Genomic DNA, 21,032 nt, shown 5'->3' on the forward strand with positions numbered 1-21,032 from the left:
GAATCACTACCATTCCGGGCATATTAATTTTGTTTCTGATGTGCAAGCAGAGAATTCTTTTCTCGCCCGATGACGATTTGCTCGTTGTAAATTCATTGATCTGAAACATTTACGGCAACCAGTCTACTTCAACTTTACCATTAACTAGAGCCTACTGTATTGATTGTCGGAGATTTAAACGCGTACCATCGCTTTTGGAGCTCCATCCGCATAGAAGATTGTGGTCGCTAGGTCACTGACTTTCTTGAGAAGAGTGTGGTCCTTATCCTTAACGACGAGGGTCGTACTAACTTCTTTACTGGTGCCAACATTGACCTTTCTCTGTGCAGTGTCATTCTCACTGGTTCACTAACTTAGAATACACAACCAGATCTCGGTGACAGTGACCATTTCCGGATATTCACTATAGGTTTACTTGTTGCTGATCTGAACCATATTAAACTCGTCAATTTGCAGCGTGGTGATTGGCCGACATTTCGCGAGTTGAATGAATTTCATCTTCATACTGATCTCTTGGTAGTTGATTGTGTAGATTTATTTGAAGAGAGAGTAGTAGATACTGTACGTGGTTCCATTCTAGAATGCGAAGGCGACGGTTTACGACGGCGAGTACCATGATAGTCCGAGACAAGAATATTCTTACTCGTTATCGCGCTTTTGCCACTCTTAATGGACGTTCCACTGCCAAGAATCTTTAACAGTTTCGCATTCTGCGTGTTCGTGCTCGTTACCTTATTAATTCATCGAAGCACCCAAGCTAGAAAGATTACGTATCATCCCTCAGTAGTTGAACACTATTACTACTGTCTGGCGTAGGGTTCGCTTATTAAATTGAAAAGTACTACTACTGGTGCGCCTGGTCTGAAAGTAGATGGGTAAACTAAAGTAGAGTTTTAGGGACTAACCCCACATAGATAGCCAACATTTTGGGCTGAACACTCTTCTTCTTTCTCTGAATCTGCACACCGTCCTGACGAGATTAATCACTTTCCTACTGTTGGGTTGTTGCTATGTTTTTGTTAATATAATTTTCGGCAATACCCGAGAGAGTGTTGGGTTATGTCAGTTAGCTGGACAAGATGTTTGCTATTGAATAATCGGACAAGGTATTAGGAAAATGTAAGAACAAATGAAGGGTGTAACTATGTAATATAAATAGTGTGTTTTTGTGTTAGTGGTTGGAATGGAGCCATAAGTGGCTGAAGTTACTTGTAAATTGGATATGAGCCAAAAGTAGCTGACGGTATAGTAAAGTTGCTGACGTGTAGTATCTCTGAACTTTGGTGGTTGTAACAGAGTATGTAAAGATAATAGAGATATAATGATAAAGGTTGGATGTAATCTGGAAGTTTAGGCATTTATTGGGAATTACTAGTAGTTTAGAAAGTTAATTAAAAGTAAATACCTTTGCTCTAATATTAAACAACCTAACACCTACTCGTATTGAGCGGATCTCTTTACGTAGCGCTAATACTGTGAATTATTCCGTTCACGGCTATCGAGTTCGACTCTGTTTTACATGAATCGTCCAATCCTGCACCGAGGGGTGATTGTATATCTTATGTGTTATGCACTGTCTATTGCGGTACTCAGCTCACATTATTGCAGCTGTTTGTAATGCATCACTTTGCCTCGCCTACCTTAATTTGCAGCTGCTCTTTCTGCTTTCTTGGAATTGCAATATTTTGTATTATTTTCATCTTATTGCTAACCAGACTCCGAATTTGCTCGGCCTACGGACTCGTATTTCTTATGTTCCTAACATATCTCTAATCTAAAGAGATTTCAAGATATGGCCTTCTGACCCCATCCTATTTTCTTCCTTTCTAACGAAAACATCAAAACTAGCTGAAACATCTCTTTAATTATTAATAGTATGTCTCTACTCTTAAGAGATTTTGAGATATGGTCATGTTATTTTAACAATTACAACGCCCATCCTTTTCTTCCCTTCTAACGAAAGCATCAAAAAAACGTTGAGGCATCTTTATTTTAAATGACTATGCATAAATATCAACTTTCATGAGTCTACTCTTAAGGAATTTTGAGATATTGCCATCTAATTGTAACAGTTATAATCTCACCCTTTTTCTTCCCTTTTAGGGCAAAAATTTCATATATATATATATATAAAAAAAAACTCTGAAACACATGTCTAATTATTTTAAGTAAGAAGTCCAAACACTGAATTTCACGTGTCTCTAACCTTAAGAGATTCCGATATATGGACTGGACATCTTACTATAATAATTGTAATTGCCATCCCTTTTCCCTTTCACCAGTCTATTTTAAATGAGAAATCCATATACCAAATTTCATTTTCCTAAACCTCAGAGATTCCAAGATATGGCCATTTTAAGATAATATTGCCACCTCTCTTCCCCTCCTCAGACAAATATGAACCATGTAACATACTGCGTATGCAATACTTATCTTATGAGAGTTTTTAGAGACACAATTAATTAAGAAAACCAATTTGTATTCAAGAACCGAATATAAACATGTTATACACGTATATTGATAAATGGAGAGTTAATAATTAGTTGACCCGCCGTCGGAAAATGGTGCCCCCATCGCCCAGTTCTTCAGAACTGCAGTCAGCTACTCGTCCTCCAGATTGGAGGTTGTGCCAGGCTGATCACCCGGCATTTAAAACGTGCGATTGAGCAAAGTACAAAGATAAACATTGGATGTGAACTGCTTTCTCTGGAGGTCAGCCTCGCTATTGCCTGTTTGTGATAATTAGATTTATGACTTGGAAGACACATGGACCCGGAGCCATGGGACGAAGGAGTGAAGCGGATCGGATAGAGTGATGCCCTAAATGATTGGTGGAAGTCTTGGGAAATGGATAGTCCGTGGACGTCTTCCTCTAAGGTGGAATTACACTCATCCCGGCTGACTGATACCTGCGTCCGGAGTCCATGTCTTTGAAAATGTAAAAAATACCATTAAAACATAAAAAAGTAAAAAATGTAATAAAAGCACAAAAAAGGTAAAACAAATCCACACACCCTTTCTCTCTCGTAGGCTCTATCTTTTTATTTGACGGGTTGTTTCTTTTAGTTCCAATTTTTATTGTATTTTGTTTGCTTGCTTGATTTTTTTCCGGGCCATTTGTTTCTGTCGATGGGAATGGTTTTCTTGCAAACCCATTCCCCGTGACCGCGTCGGCCCCACGCTGATCCTACGGTGAGGGCGTGCTTATGGGATAGCCAGAGGAGTAGCGTAAATTCTCCCCGCAAGCGCCCCGGTATAAAGTGACGTTCACACGCATTTTCCCTTTATCAATATATATTTAACATCAACATTTCATGGGTACTAAAATTATAAAATCGGGTCCGGGCTCGGCCTCTTGTAAGAAGCCCAAATCAAACGAGAGCGAGACAAAATCTCAAGATTTCGATAGTATGGAAAAGACAAGTATTGTGAGCCTGTAATCCGATATCTTGTAATTAAAGATAAAGATGCTGGTGGTGTCAATGCTGAAGCTAACCGTCCGAATGTTATTAAGGGCTCCTCTCCCTTCCTTATTAATAAAGTAATTACTCGTGACGCTATACAGGTTCCAATTAAAGATATCAAGAAATTACGGAATGGCACTTTATTAGTGCAAACGGTTAACGAGAAGCAAACAGCGAAGTTACTAAAATCGACTACCATTAGACTAGTGAACGTGTCCATGTTTGCTGAACGTCTCTCGCATTGTAATATCACGTTGGGACCTCGTATAAAAAGTAAGAAGTAAGGCCACTCAGTCACTGATTCTTACTTTCAGTTTGCTTAGACTTCCGGACTACGTGAAGACTGGTTATTATCGACTTAAGGTGCGTCCCTATATTTCCAGCTCCCTGTGCTGTTTCAAATGTCAACACTTCGGGCACAACAGTACGTCGTGTAATGCAAGATCTGTTTTTGTGCGAATTGTGGCCAAGTTAATCATGGTGCAGAAACCTGTATAGCGATCAAGCCCTTTTGTGTCAACTGCAAGGGCGAGCATTCTGCATGGTCTCGGTTTTGTCCAGCTTTTCAAATGGACAAACGTATCTGAGAGGTAATGGTAGTTGAGAAGATCTATGCTGCTGATGCTAAGCGTCGCTTAAAAGAAAGCATTCTTTCCTTGCTTCCTGTGCCCTTTGCTGCTGTTGCAGCAACTTCTTGTAAATCTGTGGCAACCCAGACGTCCGACGTTTTCACCCAAACAGATCTTGTTCCTGACCAAAGTCTAGAAATTGTCTTCAGTTCCATAGACTAGCGAACCCCACAAAACCCAATGTGTTTCTATTAGTGGTGTCCCGACGGGAGCTCATGTGGTTCGGATTCCACGTTAATTAGTAGGTCCACGTCTCATATAGCCTTGCTGCTGAACGAAACGTTAAACTCACAATCAACTCAACTCAACTCTAATAGTGGTGGTCCATGGCGAACACCAGCTCATCGCCGTTCACTTTATATAGCCGGCTTAAAATTTTGCCCGTACATATGCCAATTCAATGATACGATTCTCTCCCCGAAAAGACCAAAATCTATACCTGTTCGTAAGCCACCTGCAGTTTGTTTGAAACTTGACATGGTGGAAGACAACCACCTGATGAATATTGAGTGGATGGTAGTTGGCCCCCGTGGAAAGTTTCGCCTAAATCGTTAATTTCTGACTTTTTTTGCTTTTGTACTATTATTGTTATATAGTTTCTCTATTGTTACTATTATTACTATTTATTATTATTGATATATATTCACTATTTCTTGATATTGTTATATATTTGTTGTTCTCATATATTTATATATTGTTTTAGATTTTTATTTCTCTTCTACAGCAGTTTTTTGGTAACATTTTGATTTTTTTTTTTTTTTTTAATTTGAACCGTGTTCATCGTGACGGGGACAAATAGTCTCGCTGCTAATGTTCCCATTAAATCTTATCATTCAATCAGTCAATTATTAGTTGATATTCTTACGTACCATATCAATAAATACAAATTACGTAAAGGACGGCGAATTTAATATAATCCGAAATAGGTAGTATTAGAAATGAACGAATATTTTAAAATAAGTCAATAAATAAATATAATATAATATGAATTCAATAATATGTAGTATTTAATGATAGTGAAATAATGGGGGGAATATGTATATGTCATAAAATAAAGGTTACTAACAATAATGTAAATAAAGAAGTATCAAAGAAAGTGATTCATTCAACGAATAAATCATCCCTCAGTGAAGAATATCTATTGTCCACTCCTTCCTTAATCAAGCATAATATCAATATATTGTATCAGCATTGGGATATTTGTTATTATTACGGAGTTAGAAGGACACCTTGTAAGTTTGCATGGTAGTTTAATAACTTCTGTGTCATTGTGTTACATTTTGCCTGTATTATATATATAGTTGATATATAGTTGATACAGAAGAGGCAGAAAGATGTACAGAAAGTTAGATAATGAATTACGAAGAGAAACAGACAAAGCGAGGGAAGAGTTTTACAAAAGAAAATGCGAGGACATAGAAGAATTAGAAAGAGTTGGGAAATATGAGGAAATGTACAAGGAGGTGAAATCTATGGAATTTCGGAGGAAACAAGGGAGTATTATGATGGCAGTAGAAAATAAGAATGGGAAGGTAGTCAGCGAGAGAAATGAGGTCATAGGAAGGTGGAAAGAATACGTTGAAGACTTATATGAGAGTAGGGATAGACCGTGTAGCCTAAATGTTGAAGTGGAAAATGAAGTAGGCGAGGATGATAAAGTATTTAGTATTCTTCGGGATGAGTTTGAAAAGGCTATATCCGAGATTAGGAATGGAAAGGCAACAGGAATAGATAACATACCAATTGAATTCATTAAAAATATAGGAGACAAGGGAAAGAAAGAATTGTGGCGACTATGCAATGAAATATATGAAACAGGAGAATGGCCAAGAGACTTTCTGAAAACGATCATGATACCGATGGCTAAGAAATCGAACCCAAAGAGATGTGAGGATTATAGAACTATTAGTCTCATATCTCATGCAGCTAAAATTCTGCTCCGAATACTGAACAGAAGGTTATATGGAAGAACAAATAAAGATGTTGAGAAAGAGCAGTTCGGGTTCAGAAGAGGCAAGGGCACAAGAGATGCTATTGGATTAATAAGGGTGATCGGTGAAAGATTTATAGAAAAAGGGAAAGAGGTGTATGTTGTATTTATTGATCTAGAAAAGGCTTTTGACCGCGTGAATTGGGAATTGTTGTTGGGAGTTCTAACAAAGATAGGGTTGGAATGGAAAGATAGAAGACTCATAAGAAACTTATACATGAACCAACAAGTAAGTGTTAGGATAGGGGAAGAACTGACGGAATAGAGTGCAATTGGAAGGGGAGTTCGACAAGGATGCTGCCTCTCGCCAACACTATTTAATGTCTATCTAGAAGAAATAGTGAAAAAGAGCCTACATGATGATGATGGCATTTCGGTAGGATTTAGAATGATTAGATGTATAAGATTTGCAGACGATATGGCGCTTGTTGCAGAATCTGAAAAGAAAATCAATAAAATGTTAGAAAAAATGAGAAAGGGCTTTGAAGAATATGGGATGAAAATAAATGTTAGAAAGACAAAAGCCATGGTGATTGGAACGAAGTGGTCTGTGTCAAATATAAAAGTAGGAGGGGAGAAAATAGAACAAGTGAATAGTTTTCGATACCTGGGTAGTGTTCTTAGTAATGACATGAAATGCGAACGTGAAATAAAAGCAAGGATAGGAATGGCGAAAGAAGCCTTTAAAAGAAAGAAAAGTCTGTTTTGTGGGACCTTGAACAAAGAGTTGAGAAAAAGACTCATAAAATGCTTCGTGTGGAGTGTTGTACTGTATGGGGCGGAAACGTGGACATTACGTAAAGGTGACGAAAATCGACTGGAAGCCTTCGAAATGTGGGTGTGGAGAAGAATGGAAAGAATTAGTTGGGTCGAGCGGAAAACGAATGCGAGAGTGTTAGAAATGGTGGGTGAGAAAAGAACACTTTTAGATATTATTAGGAAGAGGAAGAGAAACTGGTTGGGACATTGCCTAAGAAGACATTGTATTATGAGGGACGTCCTAGAGGGTATGGTGGCGGGAAAGAGAGGGAGGGGGCGAAAGAGACTACAATTAATGGATGATATTAAAACAGAAAGATCATACGCGAAGACGAAAAGGTTAGCGGAGGACCGTGGAGCATGGAAGCTTCTCAGCTGCGGCAAGTGACCTGCCAATAAAGGCAGAATACCTATGATGATGACAGTGCCGGTCTGGCTAGGTCGGCTGCTCGGCGATCGCCGAGGGCCCGAGAGCCTTTGGGAGGGCCCGGACGCATGGGGAAATAAATATTTAAAACTTAAAAAACTTAATTATCAGATGTTTAGAATGCAAAAACAGAATTAACTACTGATAATTTTAAAACACAACAACATAGTTTAATGTAATGCTTGAAAACCATTTAAAAATCAGCCAGTACCAGATTTACACATAACAAGCTATAGCTTAAGGCGCCACTCTTGTAGGGGCCTCCAAAATATTAAACAAGTAAGTTGGATATAATGACATTTTTTCCTATCTAACTTAAATTTTCAGTTTACAGTTTATACGGTATCTTCTCTAATAACATTACCTAGATACAGTACCGAAAACTATTTATCTGTTATACTATTTCCCTTCGGACATTATAGTTGCCGCACTTTCCTTTATGACAGTTTGCATAGATTTATTGTTCGTTTCTTTTCGTATTTTTCACAGGTTTTCCTAAAATTCTCTAACATTAACATTGTATTAATTCCCGACAAAAACGAGTGAAATAGTTTACTAAACATTTTTTTTAATGCAACGTCTTATAGATATTACACTTTTTATTGGTAGACAAGGGCTTGCTTACAGGATCAATGAAGAAGCGTCATTCTCTCTCGAAAACGAGGGAAATCATGGCAATTTTCTCGAATTAGTCTTACGTATTGCGGAATACGATGCCATATTGCGAACCCATGTAAATCAGTGTATTGAGAAAAAAAATAAAATAGCTGCTGATTTGAAAAGAAAAAAGGAAGGGGAAAAGAGATTGACACAAGTTGGAAGAGGATCTCTAATTATTTTCCTGTCTAAAGCTTCCATAAATAAGATAATAAGAGTAATAGGATCCTTGGCGCAAAATATGATTATTAAATATTTAAAAGACAGCATAATATATAGTGTCATGATAGATATTGCTCAAGATATAGCAGTGATGGACCAAGTAGCCGTTTGTTTTCGTTATGTTGTACAGGGTAAAATCTATGAAAGACTTCTTGTTTTAACTATAGCAGAAGATACCTCTCGCGAAGCACTATTTGAACAATTACAATCATCACTTGAAAAGTTAAATATACCTCTTTCAAATATGGTTGCATGCTTTTTTGATGGAGCCAGTAATATGAAAGGGTGCTACAATGGTCTTCAAGCACATTTGAAGAAGGTAAACCCAGAAATCATATAGCCCACACTCATTGCATGGGACACGTCCTCAATTTAGTTATAGCAGATTCTACTGTAAAGTGCCTCCAAGCAGAACATTTATTCGGGCTTATGGAAGAATCCGCTTGCTTTTTAAGCAATTCATAGAAGAGAATGATCGTGTGGGAGAAACTTACAAAGAAACATCATTCTGGGTGGGCAAGCTACATCGATTAAAAAGAAAAAAAATAGGTGCTATTAGGTGGTCGAGCAAGCACAAAGCTCTATCATCCATAATAGATTTACATTATGATAATGTTGAATCTTCTAAATTCGTTACATTATTGTCAGTATTGTTAGATAAGTATGTCAACAGGCAATTTCGATTGCAAAACAAAATTTACAGTGCATTTCCTTCTAAGACAGTGGTACAAATTCGAAAATTTGTTTCTAGCTGTAGTCATGCTAGACATATTTTCAGTTACTTCTCCTGTGTCTATCTTTCTCCAAAGGAAGTCTTTAGACTATGCAAAGGCCTGGCAGTCGGTAGATGCATTATTAAACTTAATTAGAAGAAAAAGAAGTGACAAAAATTTTAAAAGATTGCATGACAAATGTAAATCCCTGGTTAAAGACATCAAAGCTTATTTTAGGAATGGGGAAATTGATATATAAGGTGATTTTCCAGAAAAAAGGATTCTCAAGGTGTGAAGAAAATGCCTTGTGAACAAGTTTCTGACGAGGCTAGAAATTTGTCACATGACCAGAATACAAAGCACTATACTTTAACATTCTCGATTGTGCAAGTAAAAGTATAGAAGAACGATTTGTACCCAATAAGAATCTACTGCTTCATTGTTTCTGGTCAGACCCAAAAAGGTACGAGGTTATAGTTGCAGTTGAGGTAGAAGATTTTCCAGATGATTGCTTGCAAACTATTTCTCAATTAGCAAACGTGAATATGAGTTGTTGTTAGAACTGAAACAGTTTCAAGCCAGTATCGTAATTTGAGTGCAGATTTTAGTGACAAGTCTCAAGAACCAGAAGAGAAAGAAGTGTGTAAATTTGTAAGAATTACAAGTAATGACGTGATAGTGATTCAGATGAAAGTGCGACATCTGAAGAAGAATCTGAAGATAAAAAGTCTGAAACTCAATGTGGTACTAAAGAGAAATGTTTCAGATGTCTCTCATGTGCATTTCCCATTCTCTATGAACTATCGTAACGGTCTGTATTATTTAGTAATTTATATACTGTGTTTAAATGTATGATGACCATTCCATCCACTCAGGTGACTTGTGAACGAGTTTTTTCGAAATTGAAAATTGTAAAAAACAGACTCAGATATTCTTTAAGCGAGAACTTACTATCTCCTTTAATGTTGATGAATGTTGAGAGAGGCTTGTTTATAAATTTGGACAAAAATAGTCATTGATGAAATTGCGGTGACAAGAGAAGTTTTGAAAGAAAATTATTTATTGATATGTTCCTTATACTTTGTAATTCCTATGTGTGTCTGAGTCAGTTTCAATTTTACAATTATGTGCTTTATGATATTGTAATAATTTATTAGTAGTAATCAATAATTTGCCTGTTTGTATTAATATAAAACTAGAATAAGCTTCACTTTGTTAGTGCATACCAATATTTTCGTCTTTTTACAATTATGTAGTCATATAAGTGTTGTAATACACGTTAAATATTTGTAATTAGTTCTCATAGAATAAAAAAATTGTTTATAACTATATGGGTTTCGCATAATTTTGCCACATCAACACAGTTCTCTTTATTTCACTCATAGCCTCATTACATCATATAGTACGATGCTGAACTGACGCAGAAACGTATATCATTATTTGTATCTACGTTATATTGCTTAAGTATGTTTTACCTTGTCATTTATTGTAACATAGATAGATTTAAAATATTTCAGAAATTTTTTTTCATAAACAAACCTTTAATCATTGTTGTAAGTACCGAAGATACGCTGTGAAAAGTTTCTCGATCAGGGGGCCCACAACCAACTTTAGCCGAGGGCCCGTGATTGCTCCAGACCGGCACTGGATGATGATGATATATATAGTGTTTAATTATGTCATGGCTAATCTGATTTATTTCAGGATATATGTTCATAATAATCTGCATTATATTCTGTACAATGTTAATGTATTCCATTTGTTTTGAGATTATATCCAATCTAAATTTATTTCAGACCATGTCGTCATACACATTTATTTGTGTTTGGGCGGCGTATGAAATTATTTTTACTTCAGCATATCATAATCACTTTATGTTGTTCGGATATGAATTATATACATCAGTCAATTTTGTGTCGATATCGCGTTTCAGAGCAATATTCCAGTTCTATCGACATTTCTGGTTTTCAACCCATGTTCATGGACATAACGTTATCCGTTCATATTAAATTTTCCGGTGACCTTCCACTTTTCCACTACTGACAATCTTGCTCAACTTGAAAACTAGATTCAAGAAGCCTTCTTCCGTCGCCAGCACCTTGTTGCTATATTTGGCGATCTGGAAAAGGTTTATGACACAACTTGGCGCTATGGAATTATAAAATGTCTGCTTGACTAGAGCCTTTGTGGCCATATGAGTTAATTTTTAACTTTCCTTGACGAACGTCATTTTAGGTGCGTGTGGGTTCTTGTCTTTCAAAGCGATTCCTGCTGGAAGAGTGTTCGCCACAAGGCATTGTTCTTAGTGTCACATTGTTCGCTGTTGCCGTGAATAGTATTCTATCTCAGATCCGAGCTTCTATATCTAGTCTGCTGTACGTTGGTGATTTAGTTCTTTATTTATGACTATTCTTGCAGCTTTCCGTTGCATGGTGGCTAGATTTGTGACCAGTACGCAGCACACCTTTGGGCTACATGCCCATCGTACATTCGTGTGTATGAGAGCCTCACTACAGACAAATTTGTATGGCAGTCTCTTTGTTTGTTACGTGTTTGTGCTCTTCCACCATGGCTGTTGAGTCCACCAAGGCGCGACTTTCGGTTACCATCATATACTAAACAGGACACTAGTACCTAGGAATACCAGCAAAAATTTGGAGTCTTATATATATTTTATACTATATTTTATACGAATGGTTCAAAAATGGAAAATTCGATTTTCTGTGCTTTCGTTACAGACGAGAGCAATTCGGAATTTAGTCTGGCTCGCACGTGTTCAGGGGGGCCGCGGTGGCTCAGTGGTAGAGCGTTCACCTCTGGTGCTAGGGGTCTTGGGTCCAAACCCTGCTCCCGCCAAGTGAACTTTGTGGTGGACAAACATTGTGTACGTGGGTTTTCTCGGGGTTCTCCCGTTTCCTCCCACTTTCTTCATTCCACCATTTCATTCATTACTCATCATCACCATCTCCCTTAGCCTAACCAGCATAACCGTGGGACGTAAAACTCAAAAATTTCATTTCATTTCATTTTCGCACGTGTTCAGTATTTACTGCAGAACTAACAGCAGTTGAACTTTCCTTTGATCACGCGCTTCAGCTTTTGCTGCGTCTTATGCTTATCTGCATTGACTCATAAGGCGCTATTACAAACTTGCAGAATGTTTTTACTGAATACTGTAGTGCAAGAAATTATTGAGAAATACCATCAGCTACAATAACAAAACTGTGTCGTCGTTGCCTGCTGGGTGCCAACATTCAGAGAAATAAGCGTGCTAACACATTAGCCAAGAACGTTGCATTGGCAGGTGTTACACTAAAGAACTCTATCCCGTTCTGAAATCTCCATAGTCAATTCGTCCAACGGATGCGCTCTCAGTGGCAGGCGGATTGGAACCAGGCCAACAAAAATACAACTCCACTCAGTAAAACCTATTTTTGGTAATTTGCAGTAGTCGTCACGTACTACTCGCCGAGATGAACTGATCCTTACACGCTTTCGTTTTGGACACTCTTACCTCACTCATTTCTATTTAGTGCGTGGCATTAACTGTCCGTATTGTGAAGACTGTATTGTTCCACTGGATATTCGGCACATTTTTGTAGCGTGTTCAGAATACTCACAAGGGAACCTTCCGAAAATGATAGTTGCAGTGAAAGATGTGACCTATGCCAATTGAAAGAGCTGTAACAAAGATGAGCATTCCCAAAAAATTAGGTGCCCATAGCAATAGGTTCAAGAAATATAAGGGGTGGAAGTTCAGGAAACAGCAAGGTTGGACAAGGGGGAAAAGTGCAAATTCCACACAAAAAAGGGGGGGGGGGCACGGCAAAATGCAATGCTGGCAAGTGATGTATAGAAAGAGACTTGCCACAATAGGGAACAAATGGAGGCCACCAGTAGGGTTAACAGTGTTGGCAACTGCAATAAAAAGTACATGTTTTGCAAAGAGCACTATATGAATTGAGTACAATATTCAGTGTCATGTAGAACATAAGATAATCAGTGGTACAATCAGTGGTACAATCTAACAAAAGAAAATAAAAAAAACAGAAGTACGAAAAATACGGAAAAGACGAAGTTGGCCATAATGCGCAATATTTGATCACGAGCTGTGCATATTAGAATGAACAAAACAAGAAGCACCGACTATGCAGGAAACCGACGTACCTAGAGTCGAAAAGAAAAGCGAGTTCCAAAGTTGGCAGCACTGGCCATGAACATCCAGACAAGTCTAATATAGTTAGGCCACTCGCTTCACAAAAAGAAAATTCCGGCAACAGGCATCATTCGGAATGCATCAATGCTAGAGTGATTGAGGCAATGCCAGGTCGGGGAACATGAAATGGTTGGGTTGAGCCAACAACCTATAATAGAAGTAATCATTATGTCATGGTTGGGTCGTATGTGGGAATATACAGGGTGTCCCAACAAACTTTGTGACCTGAAAGATTTGAGAACAAAAATGTGACGGATCCAGTTGTGCAGGAATGTACCAATGTCAGGGGATGATAAAAGTCTGTGAGAAGCAAGTGCCCCCAGGATCCCCATCATAGGGCCCCAGGAGCCACCTTCAAACTTTCAAATGGCAACAGGGGCCGAGTGGTACCTCTCTCGATAGATCATGAAATGTGCAACAACACATATAAGAAACATTTGCTATATGAAGCATGTTTTTGAAAATGGCCGCCACAAATATATGTTGTGTCTTAACATTGCATCGAACATTGTGATCTCAAATTGCTGCGAAGCGAAAAGAGATGTTGCAAATCCAATTGCACAGGGATGTACTCATGTTGAGGACCAAGAAAACTTTGTAAGAAACAAGTCCCCAGGGTCCCCATCATAATGCTCGAGGGGTCAACCGCAACATTTCAAATGGGAACAGGGGGCGGATGATATTTCTCTGGATAGATACAACACCGCCTATAAAAAACATTTGCCATATGACGCACGGGTTACAAAATGGCCGCCAAAATGCACGTTGTTCTTGTCACCGAGCAGATATTTTTGGCGGCCATTTTGAAATCCCATATAGTAAATATTTCTGATATGCGTTGTTGCATATTCCATGATTTATCGAAAGAAATATAACTCGACCGATGGTGCTATTTAAAAGTTTGAAGTTGGCCCCTGGGACCCTATGATGGGGGACTTGGGGGCACTTGCGTCTCACAGAAGTTTCTCGCCCGCTGACATGGGTACATTCCTGCACAACTGGATGTGTCACATTTTTTTTCGCTTTGAAACTATTTCAGTCGCAGAGTTAGGTGGGACACTCTGGATACATCATATAGGCGGTGATAGTACTGCAGACAGCAACACACAGCAGATCAAGCCTTTGATTATGTTTGCTTTCTACTGGTGTAGATATGTGATAGCAAGACCACCAAAGGTTCCGACACCTCTAGAGTACTCTTTCGAGGCATTCATAGGCGATCATTGTACCATGTATGACGGTTGGCAGTATTCCGCTGTGCTCACTGCAAATGTATCTTCTGTTTGGACCATTGTCTCATCGAACAATTGCATGTACAATGTGGACGAGCATATACAAATGATGCGAAGACTAATGCCTCTTGCCGGAATTTTCTTTTTGTGAAGTGAGTGGCCTAATTATATTAGAATTGTCTGGATTTTCATGGCCAGTGCTGCCAACTTTGGAACTCGTTTTTCTTTTCGACTCTAGGTACGTCGGTTTCCTGCATAGTTGGTGCTTCTTGTTTTGTTCATTCTAATATGCACAGCTCGTGATCAAATGTGGCGCATTATGGCCAACTTCGTCTTTTCCGTATTTTTCGTACTTCTGTTTTTTCTATTCTCTTTTGTTAGATTGTACCACTGATAATACACGTCATATCTTATGTTCTACATGACACTGAATATTGCACTCACTACATATAGTGCTCTTTGCAAAACGTGTACTTTTTATTGCAGTTGCCAACACTGTTAACCCAACTGGTGGAATTCATTTGTTCCCTATTGTGGCAAGTCTCTTTCTATACATCACTTGCCAGCATTGCATTTTGCCGTTCCCCCCCCCTTTTTTTTCGGAATTTGCACTTTTCCCCCTTGTCCAACCTTGCTGTTTCCCGAACTTCCACCCCTTATATTTCTTGAACCTATTGCTATGGGCACCTAATTTTTTGGGAATGCTCATCTTTGTTACAGCTCTTTCAATTGGCATAGGCCACATATTTCACTGCAAGTATCATTTTCGGAAGGTTCCCTTGTCAGACTTCAGAGAACGTTTAGGACTACCTGAAAATCTTAATCAGGTTTTGGGTGAAAATGCGGTCTTTAGTTACTGTATCTCACCTTTCTTCATATGAGTGGAATGGTTGTCTTCTGAGAAATTTTCTTTTTAGCATTTTTTCCTGTAATGAGTTTCTGTTAGTATTTTTTTTAGATATTTTATTGTTATATATTTAGTTTTTTTTATTCCTTTATGCTTTTCACTTTAATTTTTATCTTTTTTAGATTGTTCTCTCAATTTTTAGATCTTATATTTGATACATACTATTTTAGAAGTTTCATTGTGAAATTTTAATATGCAGCTTGTGTCAGACATTGGCCTTATCGCGACGGGTATAAATAGCCTCTCTCTCTTGACGTTCACATTGAATGTTAACCAATCAATTGTAGAGTTTATATGAGCTTCACTTTTTTAGAAGTTTTGTTTGGAATATTTAATTGCAGCATGTTTCAAATAATGACCTTTTCGTGACGAAGACAAGTAAGTTCGTTGCTGATGTTCCCGTTAAATTATAACAAATCAATCAATCAAATTTTTCATTTAGAAATCATGAAACTTCAGTGTTACATCGTACGCGTGCTTTTTGTGGGTTCGATTTCTGTTGAATTACATGTAGCTGAGACTCCATGTTACATTGTAAATTCATGTTTGATATAGCTTTGTACCGAAAAGAGATCTTTTCACAGAAAAGTTTAAGTAAATTCTCTATATTCGAATTACCTACAGTCGAATTGGAATACTTTAACTGTCCTTCTTTTCTTAAATACTGTAACTTAACAGGAACGTGAACAAAGAGGAAGTAGACAGTGGAGTCTGTTACTAAAAAAGGTCAAGTTACATGTTAGATTTTTCTTTGTTATTAAAGCTTATTTTAGTTCGTATCAGATATGAGTTTATTCTTGACACATGTGTTTATATTGACTGTTTTTATTACAGACTGCTGCTCGACAGGAAGGAATATCAGTAGACCTCCTTTCATGGGAATTTTCAGTATTTAGTTGTGACGATTCCCAAATCACATATAGACCTGCTGTGAGTTTTTGCTTTGTATCTTCAAATATTTGTTTAAAATTATGAAATGAGGCCTGTAAAACAGGGTCTTAATGAGAGAGAAAACTATTTTGTGTGTGTGAGATCTGAAAAGTCAGTAAAATTTATGAGAGTGACTCAGTACTTTTATTATTAAATATGTTGTAAATACTTATATTTAATGTGGTATTAATTTAGTCAAGATAACTGAAGGAGGGGCACAACATTAAGAAATCAGAATCGACTCCCTGATAATTAGAGCTTTGGCTGTGGACAAAAGTACCTAATGATTGATCAGTAAATACATTAAAATTCTCTATATTAGTCACATCCGCTCCATGTAGCGGACCGTCATCGTCAGAGAGAGGGTGCAGCTTCATTTCTCATTCATGTATCACCCCTCATCCGCACATTCTCACATGCCTCCACAGCCGCGAATACCGCTACTAGGCTCGAGGGTGGTGTTGGGAGTGGTGGAAAATGGATGGTCTGTAGACGTCTTTCTCCATCTGGGATAGACGAACACCGATCCTGGTCTGCTGTTGATTGCATCCAGTATTTGTGTTGTCCGAAGTCGAAGTTTTTGAAAATACAAAAAATAAAATATAAAACAAGAAAATAAAAAATAATAATAATATAAGCAAAGAAACATTTAAAAAACTGCACATTTTGTTCTCTGGGGCTGGTGGACTTCGGTCCTTTTGGTTTGACAGTTTAGTTCCTTTTAGTTCCAATTTTTTTTTTTTTTCCTGGGCCATTCATTTTTATCGACGGGAATGGTTTTCTTGCACTCCCATTTCCCTTGACCACGTCGTCCCCACACATACTACGGTGAGGGAGCCTATGAGATAGCCAAGGGAGTAGCGTAAGTTCTCTTCGCAAACGCCGTGGTGTGAAGTTGCGGCGTTCAGAAGCATTTTCTATTTATCAATTATATTTAGCATCAATGTTTCGTGGGTACTAAAACTATAAAATCTGGTCTGGGCTCACCCTCGTGTAAGAAGCCCAAACCAAACGAGAGCAAGACAAAATCTCAACATTTCGATACTGTGGAACAGACAAGTATAATGATGCCTGTAATCCGATATTTGTAATTAAAGATAAAGATGCTGATAATGTCAATGCTAAAGCTCACTGTCTCCCCAAGTGTTATTCAGAGCTTATCCCTTTTCTTTATTAATAAAGTAATTACTTGTCACGTTGGACAGATTAAAGATATCAAGAAATTACGGAATGACATCTTATTGGTGGAAACGGTCGATAAGAAGCAAATAGCGAAGTTACTAAAAGTGACTATCATTGAACCAGTGAACTGTTGGCAAAACCCCATCGCTTACTAAACGTCCCTCACGGTGTGATATGATGTTGGGATCTCCTAAACATTACCAAGGAGGAAATAAAAATCGGAGCTGGCTTACCAACATATTGTGGAGGTAGCTCGCATCAAAAGTAAGAAGTCAGGCATATAGTCGTTGCTACTCAGTCACTGATTCTTACTTTCAATTTGCCGAGACTTCCAGTCTACGTGAAGACTGGTTATTATCCCTGTATTCTCAGTCTCCTGCACTGTTTCAAATATTAACACTTCGGGCACACCAGTACGTCGTGTAATGCGAGATCTGCTTTTGGTGCGAAATGTGGCCAAGTTAGTCATGGTGCAGAAACCTGTACAGCGATCAAGCCCTTTTGTGTCAACTGCAAGGGTGATCATTCTGCTTGGTCTGAACAGTGTACAGCCTTTCAACGTGAGAAACGTATCCGAGAGGTAATGGTTGTTGAGAAGGTCTCTGCTGCCGATATTAAGCGTCGCTTAAAAGAAAGCATCCCTTTCTGGCTTTCGGTGCCCTTTGCTACTGTTGCAGCGATCACTTGTAGATCTGTTACATCCCAGACATTCGACGTTTCCACCCAAACGGATTTTGTTCCTGACAAAAAGTCAGAAATTCCGACCCCATTCGCATCGATTAGCGAACTTCACAAAATCTCACAGGTTTCTGTTAGCGTTGGTCTTCGGCGAGCTCCAGCTCTTCACCGCTCACTTTATATGGCCGGCCTAAGTGTATACACCAACTTAATGATACAGTCCTTTTTTCCGAAAAGAATAAAATCTTCACCTGTTCTCAAGCCGACTTCAGTTTTTTTTTAATCTGATATGGTGGAATACAACCTGATGGATACTGTGTTTACGGTACTTGACCACGTGGAAAGGCTCGCCTCAAACGTTGATTTATGATATTTTATTGCTTTTTTTAATATTGCTATTTTTGTATTTAGATTCCTTATTTAAAACATTTTTACTGTTTTCTGTATTTAAAAAAAAAAGAACGAAAAAGAAAAAGAACAGCAAGGCAAGACACTGTTGGAAATAATATTACTACTTTCTTTAATATTCAAATAATGAAGAAACAGCCATTGAAACGTCAAACTGGTCTAATAATTCATTCTTTAAGTCATTAGAATCATTTCTTGAAATATCAATTCAATTCTAAGCCGGAGAGCATTGAAGAATTATATTTAGAAATAAAAATGAAATGAAATCTTCCAGTTTAACGTCCCTTGATTATGCCCTTTAGACTAAGGAATAAAGATGATGGAGGCAAGTGAATGATGATTGAAGAATCGATGAAATGAGAATGTGGGAGGAAACGGGAGTGGCCCGAAAAAACTCACGGACACGATAAGTTTACTTCGCCGGGGATTGAACCAGGGATCCCACGCACCAGAGATAGGCACTCTTCCACTGAGCCACTTTCCCCCATTTAGAAATAAAAAATGTATTGAAGGTATTCAGGTATCTAACTATTCAATTATTTGTGTATCTGAATTTTCAAATATTACTTACTAGTACTGTAGCTGAATGCATATGAATACTACTGAATTAAGAAAGTGGATCTTAACTGGTTTGATGTACTTTTATTTATATGTTAGCTAACAACGTTATGCTAAAATATATAGACTGAGGGTCTATTTTACTTAAAAATTTTATTTTTATTTTTATTTATTTATTTATTTATTTTTTGTATTGTATTCTGATTTATTTAGGAAGGAGTGTATGTTCGAGGCCTATTCCTGGAAGGTGCTGGTTGGGACAGGAAAGCATCATGTCTTATAGAACCTCTTCCGATGCAGCTAGTTTGCCCAATGCCAGTTATACATTTCAGACCAGTTGAACAACTGAAAAAGAAGACCCGAGGTGAAGTATAGGCATCTTTTCTGTAGTAGTACATATGACAAGAAATTCGTATTATTCTTCTATAGTACATGATAATATTCAGTGAATCTTGGTTCTGGATGCCATCATGATGGCGCTTCTCTGGTTCTTCTCTTTTTCGTAATGCATCCTCCTCTCGTCCTCCTTGCTGTGTGCTGATGCATAATGAGAAAGTGTGATGATTTACTTTCCTATTTTATTTATAATAGGGTTTCTCCCAGTTACAATAGGCGTAAATGACATTATTTATACAATACAAGTTCCAATTAAGAGGGGGAGAATAAACTTTAAAACTAGATACACGAGTGATCATGATATTAATTACAATTGTTAGAAAGCGTAATATATACAAACATATAACTTCGATATTTATTTCAACATATTCCCTTAGATATAGAAAAATAAAACAATAGCAAGTCTCGTCACATTCCATAGAAACTATTAAACTTGTGCACCTATAAAATACATTTATGGATATATAAGGCTGTGCTCATGTAATATATATTTATCAAATAGAGTATGAAATTTACAATACTATCAAGTATTAGTTGGATTGAAATTCTCTTGGTTTTAGAGACCAATATATTTTAAACTGCATGGAGAAATTTATATCCGGATTGCATTGTATCAATTCGTTATGGTTTTTGCTAAGTCTGAGAGGAGAATTTTGATGCAAATTAGTGCTCTATTTACCATAATAAGAAAGTAACCTGACGTACAAAGAGTCTTTTCCAACATTAAAACCATGTGAGTTCAAAAAGTGAAAATTATCTGTAATGCCCTTAACAGTTTTATAGAGAAATAGCACTTGTTGTTCTACTTCCCTTGTAATATATGATGAAGTAACATCAAAATAATCAAGTAAAGAGTTATAAAAAATCATTTCGCGGTAAGAAGAGATATTATATTACTTACAGTAAAGATAACGTAAAAATTTATTTTGTACCCGTTCCATCTTATCAATATCACTTTTACTAATTGGAAACCATATTAAGTTAGAATATTTTAACTTGACTCTAATAATATTATTGAATAGATTAAATATAGCATGTGTGTTTTTCATATCCTTTGTATTTCTATATAAAAATCCAAGTAATTTGAACTCCTCATTACACATTTTGTCTATATGTGCTTGAAAAATTAATTTACTATCCAATATCACTCCGAGATTAAGACTTCACATCTTTTTAAACTATTCCTGTTGAGATGGTACTTATAGCAGAGTTTATTATTTTTTCTAGAGGAAGATATAACACAACATTTATTTATATAAATTAACAAATTATTGTCTAAGCTCCATTTGTGTGCCCTTGATAGATCCGAATTTAAGTCATTTAGTCAGTGATTATTTTTATCTGCTTATATACATTATGTCATCTGCGAACAAGAAACACGTGGAATATTTAATAACACCTGTCAAATCATCCATAAATAATCGGAAAAATAAAGGTCCAATATTAGAGTTCTGTGGTACCCCTGAATTTACTCTATACCTATATCATTTTGTATATGTGTATGTTACAAACTGTTGCCGACTACTCAAATATGAAGAAATCAATTGAAGGAAAGGATTGCAAAGACCATATCTGGACAGTTTATAGAGCAAAATATCATGATCCAGAGTACCAAGAGGTTTGAAAAGTCTGGGTATAGACTGCATCAACCGAATTACTCTTAT

General features: G+C 37.3%; 1 protein-coding gene across 5 annotated transcripts in view; it reads left to right on the forward strand.

Annotated features, from left to right (window-relative positions):
- kl-2 (dynein heavy chain 2, axonemal kl-2) overlaps window positions 1–21,032 on the forward strand; it is a 564,598-nt gene that overhangs the window by 531,999 nt on the left and 11,567 nt on the right. For 4 of the 5 annotated variants that reach the window (XM_081769103.1, XM_081769086.1, XM_081769094.1 and 1 more), the window contains 2 exons: window positions 16,051–16,146; window positions 19,186–19,336. In XM_081769103.1, the coding sequence (XP_081625229.1) occupies window positions 16,051–16,146; window positions 19,186–19,336 (247 nt within the window). Of the gene's footprint in view, window positions 1–16,050; window positions 16,147–19,185; window positions 19,337–21,032 lie in introns of those variants that run through there. The other variant, XR_014132735.1, reaches the window with a different exon arrangement.

This window comes from Thermobia domestica, chromosome 1 (genome assembly GCF_964235325.1).
Source record: "Thermobia domestica chromosome 1, izTheDome1.hap1.1, whole genome shotgun sequence".
In the NCBI taxonomy this organism is placed as follows: domain Eukaryota; kingdom Metazoa; phylum Arthropoda; class Insecta; order Zygentoma; family Lepismatidae; genus Thermobia; species Thermobia domestica.